The sequence below is a fragment of the Festucalex cinctus genome, chromosome 8, assembly GCF_051991245.1.
Source record: "Festucalex cinctus isolate MCC-2025b chromosome 8, RoL_Fcin_1.0, whole genome shotgun sequence".
Classification (NCBI taxonomy): domain Eukaryota; kingdom Metazoa; phylum Chordata; class Actinopteri; order Syngnathiformes; family Syngnathidae; genus Festucalex; species Festucalex cinctus.
The window spans coordinates 26,590,635-26,600,026 of record NC_135418.1 but is presented as its reverse complement, the minus strand read 5'-3'; the positions used below and the strand labels follow the sequence as shown (position 1 = coordinate 26,600,026).

Below are 9,392 nucleotides of genomic sequence, written 5' to 3'. Positions count from 1 at the left end.
TACGTTCCCTATACTCGTGCAAACAAATCTGAATCCAACACAAATAAAAATACAGGATTTTCCAAAAACATGTACTCTACTCACTCTTCTGACCGGCCATTGCTCGTACATTTTGGCCCTTCATTTCACGCCCAGAGCAAGTCTTACGCAAAGTTCAGCCTAACAGTGCGCTGGACTTTTCTTTCTTTTATGATAATAACTTAATAACTACTAACTGTAATAACTAACATTTCTGCAACCGTTCTTTGCAGTTGAGAGGCTGCATCAAAGCCTTCTGTATGCTCGAGCATTAAAAACAAAAAAAACGTATAAATACGTCTTTGGGACACTTAAAAGATTTTTAAAAAACGTATTTACACGTTGGGAGCAAATGTGTTAATTATGTTTACGTCTTTTGATGCATCTCTCATCTTTGAGCTCATTCCATTGCGCAGGTGTACCTCACGTTGGAACCAGCGCACATGACGAGCACGCGCCCGCGTGCGCGGTGGCGCATAAATCAAGCGCGGGAAAGGGCCACATGATCCGCGGAAGTAAATAACCGCTTGGCGGCGGAGAGCGTGGGAATTTACAACGCTGGCCTGAAAAGAGGCTGGATGGGATTCCTCTCGCTCTCTCACCCCCCCCCCCCCCCCCCCCGTGCATTCCATCCCATCGGAGCATTTCCCTGGCGTGGAAAAACGTCCCCCGACGACCATCAGTCTTTTTTTCTTTTTTTTCTTTTTTTTCTTTTTTTAATTTTTTTTTTATTTTTATTTACTCGCCCTGTGGAGCCGCCACACAAGTCCAGACGCAATAAGCCTGCCATGTTTTGAACAGAGCGTGACCTAAATAAATAAGTGCATCAAGGGAGCAGATGACGAGTGGCCGGATTCGGTTGTTCTCTTGAAAGCGAAGCGCCTCTTGCAGGGTCCTTTCAAGCAGGGGTGTCCAAACTTTTTCATTTGAGGGCCACATACAGAAAAATCAGAAGGACGCAAGGGCCACATAATGTGAGAATTTTTTATTTTTTTTTTAGTCCTAAAAATTGTACAAATAATTTATTTGTGCTTTTTCATATTTAGAAAAATGCTACAGTATATAAACCAATTTATTTGTAATATGGAAGTAGGGTTATTGTAGTTTTCATTTTAGTTAGTTTTTATTAGTTTTCAGGGTGGTTCTGTTAGTTTGTATTAGTTTAGTTCTTTATTTATTTTTTTGTAGTTTTTTTTTAGTTGAGTTTGTTAGTTTCAGTATTAGTATTTTTTTTAAATGGTGGATTAATGGCAATATTTGTGCGCAACTTGTGAGCAATATTTTTTTTAAAAAAACACCATGGGCGCGACATCATCTGAAGGTGCTTTTCTATTGGCTGCTGCTAGATGAGGTCACTTCTGTGTGACACACTTTCAAACGTCATTATTCCGGTTTATCTCAAAATAAATCTACTAAAAATCGCATTTAACTCATTCACTGCCAATGACGACTATAGACGTCAAAATTCAAGCAAACAGCCAGTTTTAATTTTGAAAAAAAAAAAAAAGAAGAAAAAATTTAAAATTAAAATTTTAATTAAAAAAAAAAATTTAGTTTTAGTTATAGTCTTCTGACTAAATTTTATTAAAGCCTTAGTCATAACTCAGTCACCTGATTGTATTTTAGTTTTAATCCAACTTTAGTCAACAAAAATAAAGAGCAATTTTAGTCGACTAAAATTGGCTTTTGGAGGCCGAGACCCAGTATGTGGTCTCAGTAAGACCAAGACCGATCACAAGAACATCAACGCCCGTGTTGTAGGGTAACAGGAATCCGTTCTACGCACAATGGTAGCACTTAGCAATGAAATTGTTGTCATCGTTGTTATTCATAGCAACAATGATTAATAACTATGAATGAAAACAATGAATAACTAAAACTTCAATTCAGATTTCTTGTCAAAATTTGCACTGGCTGTTTGCTTGGATTTTTGACGTCTATAGTCGTCATTGGCAGTGAATGAGTTAAAATCATCCCCAAATGCTCATGCATTAAATTAATTAGGAAAGACTGAAACAAAGGACGTTTGCTATAATAATAGTTAGTTTTGTAAACATAAAATGTAGTTTTCGTTTTTTATTTTATTTTGGTAGCAATATTGTTTTTTGAATTTTAGTTGTATTTTTTTCGGTAATTTTAGATAACTAAAATAACCTTTAATGGCATCCGTTTTTCTTACTTTGACCATCTCCAAACATTTTTGTTTTGTTTATTTTATTTGAAGTGTGTCAAATGCCATTTTTAGCATACGTCGCGGGCCACTGAAAAGTGGACAGTGGGCCGCAAAATGGCCCCCGGGCCGTAGTTTGGACACCACTGCTTTAAAGCCTTTTTCTCTGGACGTTGAGATAAGTAGCCTGGCTTTCAAAATGCGCACACACGGACATGCAGATAGTGGAAGCCTCCTCCACTTAATCGCAATATGTAACATCGTTCATTTGGCAGCAGGAGCACGTCACAGAAAGTCTCTTAAGTCGACTTACTCCTGCACAAGCCAAAACGGAAGTTATGTAACGTCTTCAATTCAAACTCCTTTTCTCCTTGGGGCGGGGAAACAACAACATTCGGTGTTTTGGTTGCCATGGAGACAAACTCAAAACCAAACGTTTTCCCTGGATGTCACGTGTGACCTCAATTTTCATGTCAAGTCACTTGAACAACGAAGCTGAATAATGAAAAGTAAGACGGCTTTTGCCAAAATTGTCATTTTTGTTATCCACGGTGCCATCTTTATTCCACATGCAAGTGATTCTTGATTGTCATACAAGCGCACAAATCAATTATGGCAGTAAAATAAAGCAAGACTATATTTTGAAAATGGCTGACAGACCATCATGAAATCAAACTTTATTTATATAGCACCTGTCATACATTCAAATGCAACTCAAAGTGCTGAACAATTACAACATACATAATACAACAAAAAGAAAAAGCCCCTCCCCCCATATTCCCATGATCCTACCCACAGAAACACAAGCAAACCACAACATGGCGGGGCACAGAAGAACCCTGTGAGGAAATGCACTCAGGAGGAGTTCATCCACACTGAGAGGGGATGACTGACGGCCAACCACCACAGGGAGGAATTTCTTGTTCTGGTGCGCCCAACTTTCTTTTGTTTATTTCTCCAGCACAAAAGTTTATTCCACCCAAATTCTATAATTGCAACACATTCAGCACTGTAGTTTTGTAGGTTCACTCTTTTTTTTTTTTTTTTTTTTTTTTTTTATAAATAAACAAATTTGCTATAAATGGAGGAGATAATAATTCAATAGCACCACAAAACCCCTAAAAGATGCCGGCCCATCGGGCATCTGTCCTGTGTGCCAGATGGCCAGTCCAGCCCTGGTGAAAGGAATTATGAACAGTTCCAGTTATTAGAACGGAAAAGAAGTCAGGAAAAGCCTATTAGAACATCTGGGGTTCACCAGAGGCACTTTCATGAAAGCTTGAATGTGGTTGGCTAATTTTAAACCCGGCTGCATCCTATTTATAAGGGTGTGCACACTTGTGCAACCACATTTTTTTTTTTTATTGTATTTATGTCCCCTGTAGAAAAGATTTTTTTAACTCATTGCAATTCAGTTGTAAAGGTAATAGGTCAATTAATGAAAATTATGTTGAACTGACATTCCAGAGTATTTTTTTTTATATATATTACAAAAACCTACCGTTTCAACAGGGGTGTGTAGACTTATCATATTTTCATATTTACTGTGCTTGCAGATTATAAGGAAATGCAGATGCAAGCATTCATTTTGATGTCAAGTTCTGCTTTTATTTTTCCTTTTTCTCTCTGTTTTTTTTTATTTTTTATTTTTATTTTTTATTTTTTTTGCAGCTACAGCAAAAGAGGTCATTAGGTTTTCGGGAGATCAGTGGCATCCCTTTAAGAGGATTTTGTGCATGTTGAGTGCGTTGGGCAGGCTCGGCTTCTGCTCTCTCTCTTTTTTTTTTTCTTTTTTTTTTTTTGCTCTCCAGGTTTGAACCATGTTGAAATGAAAATGAGCCATGCACGCATAAAAAGAAACGCGTCTGAATCCCAATTGGATTCATTAATAATCAGCCCCACTCTCACCCCCCAACCCCCTCGCACCCGTGTTGCTCACCGCACACAATGTCAGCTCGCCTTTGATGAAGCTTGAAACAACCGCGCGCTGACAAAGGCGCATGCACACGCGGGACGCATCTTCATCTTCATGCTGATTTTGTTAGCGGAAAATAGAAAATGCTGATTAGCCGTGTTGCGCCGGCCGGGGGTGTTGATGCATTAGTGACTATCATCAATCTCAGCTGCGCGTGTCTTTTTGTTTGTTTACGTGTGCGCGCGTGACACGTTGACGAGCGAGGTCGAGGTCGGGGCTGCTGTTCAGCACCTCGGAGAGCAAACGACAGCACCTCAGCCCAGGTGACGTCATTTCGAAGCAGGAAGCCATTGTTGTCTTGTGCTGGACACAACATTAGGTACACCCGTACCACGCATGCTCAAGAAAACTGGGCTTGATCCAGCCCATCATATCATTTGTTTACATCAAGCTGTTTCTCTGCGAATGTATTTTCTCTTAATTTTGACTGTAAATCTGAACTGACATGAAAGCTATTATTTGTATTTATTTATTTTAAATTTAGCAGATAGGGTGAGCAAACATCGTATTATTTTAGGGACTGTCGCGATTTGAGCCGAGCGATTTGGTGGATTTTGCCAGCCTCATTGTTTTGTCACACCTTTACGCATGCAGGTTCCATTTCCCATCTCGTTTTTTGTTGTTGTTGTTTTTTTCAGTCCAGTCAACTGCAAGCCAATTGTTTGAGCCATATGCGCACTTGTCATAGTGATGATATATTTAGTGGGGAAGACACAAATTCCCAAACTTCTCATACATTTCAAATGAACCGTCAGTATATGAAAAACAAAGAAATGCTGTTGCTTGTGTGCTTTTGAGACCGGATGTTGTGGTGGCCATGACACAGTCTTCTTCTCTGGTGCACATCCCAGCCTCTGGATTGGGGGCACAGATGTCTGCCTTCCTGTGGTTAACACTGGTAACTGCATTTTTCAATGTCTGAGCAGCGCTTTTTTTTTTTTTTTGCTTTTTTTTTAACCCCCAAAAAATTAAAGAGATATCCTTATTTAGCTCACTATAGCAATAAAAAGTTAATATTTTGTCTATAATTAATTTGATATTTTCATTATTTTTCACGTACAAATAGTACATTTAAAAACACATTTTGCAACTTGCTGTCGACTGAAAATGACATCACAAGGGCTCAGGTAACCAATCGCAGCTCGCCTGTTTTCTAGGTTTGGTCATGTGACATTCATAATTGTTCAAGTGATTGGTTACCTGAGCCCTGGCCTGTGATGTCGACAGCAAGTTGCAAAATGTGGTTTTAAAGGTACTAATTGTACATGCAAAATAATAAAAAATATCATATTTATTCTAGGAAAAATATTAATGTTTGACTGCCAAAAATGGCTAAATGAGTCAAGTATCCCTTTAATTGAGAGCCACACTGATCTAGCTATGTAGCAAGTGGTCAGCACATGATGTTAACGGGAAGTACGGAATTATTCTTCTTCTTATTATTATTATTATTATTATTTATTTTGTACATTTGTTTGGTGGCTTGACTGTTCAAATTTAAAGTATAGCTGACAAGTACAGTAATATATTGCAACTTACAAAAATTGAGAGAATTCAAATGGATGATGATGATGATGATGATTTGTTGCAGTAAGGAATGCGTTTTTGTGCCCCCCCTTAATTATTACATATAGTTTACTTTGATTTCATTTAGACTATACTTTTTGTACATGTAAATTGCATTGTCTAATCTTTGTGTCACTTCTCTGTGAAGGAAAAGAAAAAAAAAGTGTGACGGGGAGGGGCGCGTGTGTTTGTGTGTGCTGCCTGCCTGCATGGAGCGAGCCGAGCGCGTCACTTACGAGCGCGCATGCAGGGATGGATGACGGCGGTTAGGCGGGTGGGTCGACCTCAGCTCTCCGGGCTCTGTGGGAGGGCCTGCCGCGTCACTCCTCTCTCCCACCCCGCCCCTCCTCCCTCCCGGCCACCTGTATGGACCGCCGGGACTCGGGCGCGATCCCGTCGCCCGCCTCCTCCTCCGGGCACCTGCGGCGGCTCATTGATGACGACGACATGACGGTGGAGAACATGCCGGAGGGGGCCACGCCGAACCATAGCCCGAACCCGAACCTGCACCTTTCCGGCCGGTACGAGCTGGGCTGCTGCGAGCGCGTCGTCATCAACATCTCGGGTTTGCGCTTCGAGACGCAGCTGAAAACTTTCCACCAGTTCCCGGAGACGCTGCTGGGCGACCCCCGCAAGAGGATGCGCTACTTCGACCCTCTCCGGAACGAGTACTTCTTCGACCGGAACCGACCCAGCTTCGACGCGATCCTCTACTACTACCAGTCCGGCGGGCGCATCCGGAGACCCGTCAACGTGCCCATCGACATCTTCTCCGAGGAGATTCGCTTCTATCAGCTGGGCGAGGACGCGATGGAGAAGTTCCGCGAGGACGAAGGCTTCATCAAGGAGGAGGAGCGCGTCCTGCCCAAGAACGACTTCCAGAAGCAGATCTGGCTGCTGTTCGAGTACCCGGAGAGCTCGGGTCCGGCGCGGGGCATCGCCATCGTGTCGGTGCTCGTCATCCTCATCTCCATCGTCATCTTCTGCATGGAGACCCTGCCGGAGTTCCGCGACGAGCGCGAGCAATCCGCGCAGCTCGGCCGCAATTCCAGCGTGGCGGGCGGCGGCCCCTCGTACGCGCCGAGCCCCTTCACGGACCCCTTCTTCGTCATCGAGACCCTGTGCATCATCTGGTTCTCCTTCGAGCTCCTCGTGCGCTTCTTCTCGTGCCCCAGCAAGACTTGCTTCTCCAGGAACATCATGAACGTCATCGACGTGGTGGCCATCATCCCGTACTTCATCACGCTGGGAACCGAGCTGGCCGAGACGGAGAGCAACGGGGGCCAGCAGGCCATGTCCCTCGCCATCCTCCGCGTCATCCGCCTGGTGAGGGTCTTCCGGATTTTCAAGCTCTCCCGGCACTCCAAGGGGCTCCAGATCCTGGGCCAGACCCTCAAGGCCAGCATGAGGGAACTCGGTTTGCTCATTTTCTTCCTCTTCATCGGAGTCATCCTCTTCTCCAGCGCGGTTTACTTCGCCGAGGCCGACGACCCCACGTCGAGCTTCAGCAGCATCCCGGACGCCTTCTGGTGGGCGGTGGTCACCATGACGACGGTGGGCTACGGGGACATGCACCCGGTCACCATCGGGGGCAAGATCGTGGGCTCGCTGTGCGCCATCGCCGGCGTGCTGACCATCGCGCTGCCCGTGCCGGTCATCGTGTCCAACTTCAACTACTTCTACCACCGCGAGAAGGACGCCGACGAGCAGCCGCCGTGCGCGCTCGCCGCCAGCTGCGACCACCTGCCCGGCGCGGAGCTCCTGCAGCCGCGGGGCTCCTGCGCCTCTTCCAGCACCCTCGCAAAGGGAGATTACGCCGGCGTGGAGGAGGACGTCAAGCGGCCAAAATTCAACAGCCGGAACTGCGTGAATATCACCAAGATTTTCACCGACGTCTAAAGTGGGACAAAACGTTTTGGGTTTTTTTTTTAAACTTATTGCTCATATCCGTGGACAGTAAATGTCTATTTTTATTCATTCAACAAATAATGATGAGTATATCATTCATTTACAATATGAAAGTTAGCTGATATTGGACGTTGGGGGTGAAGAAATCCAAATTGCACTGTGCAACGTTTTCAGGTGAACTTAGTTTGACCTTTAAACTTTTTGTGATTATGTTCAACTGTTGCTTTTTGTACAACTTGCTGATCTCAAGCAAGGAGCTATCAGGCATATTAGCAACCGTCACATTTCCTGGTTCAATTTCAATTCAACAGTCCTGATGTTCACATTTTGACACCGGAACACCATTGCGAAGATTCAAACAGAATTTTAGTATCTGACAAAATGTCATGACAGAGTCATAAGTTGATCGCAACAAAAAGACTGGACGAGTCACAGAAAGGCAAACAAGCCAGCTCGGAACTTTGCAATATTGGCAAGTTGTGCGAAACGTATCGAAACGTTGAACGGTTCAACATCTTCAAACAAAAGGTCGAACAAAGTGTTAATACTATCATGCATTTCCAACCAAAACAAAGCATCCCCCTTATAGCTTTTTGTGACTACTGTCTTTTGGAGTAAATATTCAAAGTCAAATGATTATTGTTCATGCTAGTTTACATTTTTAAAGTATTTATTTTGTGAGAAAAATGTATAAGATCAATGGTTTGTCTAATGTTTAGATATATATTCCTCCCATGGTGCCTATACATATCTAGTGTGGGGTAAAAAAAAAGAAAAAAAAAAGTCAATGTTGACTGAGTGATGAATATGAACATTCACAGGCCATTTTATTAGGCACACCCGCACATTTGAACGTTTTTACCAACCGTGATTGAGCCAGGCCACTAATTCGAAAAATCTCATGGTACAACATCGAACTGTTTCAAAAAATATATAGTAAGCACGTCAACTAAGGAATTAAGAATGACCTTTTGTCAATATAATATCAAAATTGCTTCTTCCTAACTGCCACAGGTTAATTGTGTAGCTCCTGCCATCTAGTGGGGAAACATGGAATTGTTGTGCATGTTTCTCTTCGTCACTGGCATAAATAGGTGAACAAAAATACATTATTTGGATTAAGTACATTATTATGCTATCATTTAGCTTAATTTGGGTCATTTCTGTTCAAATACGGTTAATTGAACCATTATATCAATTATTCGCTTGGCAGTCAGTGTTTTAGTAACATTTTAAACATTCAAAACTTTCATGAGGAGGATAAAGAAAACTTAACCACACTGCCATAAAACAAAAATAAAAAAGTGCTCATCTTGACAACTGATATAATGGACAGACATGTTATTTTTTTTTGTGGAACAATATCGCCCTTTTGTGGCATTTTATGGGTATTGCTAGAATAAGTGTAAAATCGAATGTAAATTGTTGGAGTCCCATGTATGCACTTTTTAGTTTCCGTTCTATTATTATATTTATTAAGGCAGAATCTTGGTACTGGGTCACATTAAGTGTGCCAATTTTTTACATCTTAAATTTTATTCTTAATAAGAGCCCACAAATGATGAGGAAAACTATATCCATAAAAAAATCACATTACCGGGTAATGACTCGGGATCATCTTTACAGACATCCAACAATCGGGCCTTTTCTGCTTTTTATTGCAATTACCGGTTTCCATTGTTTGGGTGTGCCTAATGTTATGTCCACTGTGTACTATGTAACTATAACTTTATGAGTCAAGCTGGAAATATTCCA

General features: G+C 42.3%; 1 protein-coding gene across 1 annotated transcript; it reads left to right on the top strand.

Annotated features, from left to right (window-relative positions):
• The first annotated feature begins 5,848 nt into the window (after window positions 1–5,848).
• Window positions 5,849–9,392, top strand: LOC144024286 (potassium voltage-gated channel subfamily A member 3-like). The gene has a single exon (XM_077530468.1). It carries the CDS (start codon window positions 6,096–6,098, stop codon window positions 7,626–7,628), a length of 1,533 nt encoding a protein of 510 aa, XP_077386594.1. The 5' UTR covers window positions 5,849–6,095; the 3' UTR covers window positions 7,629–9,392.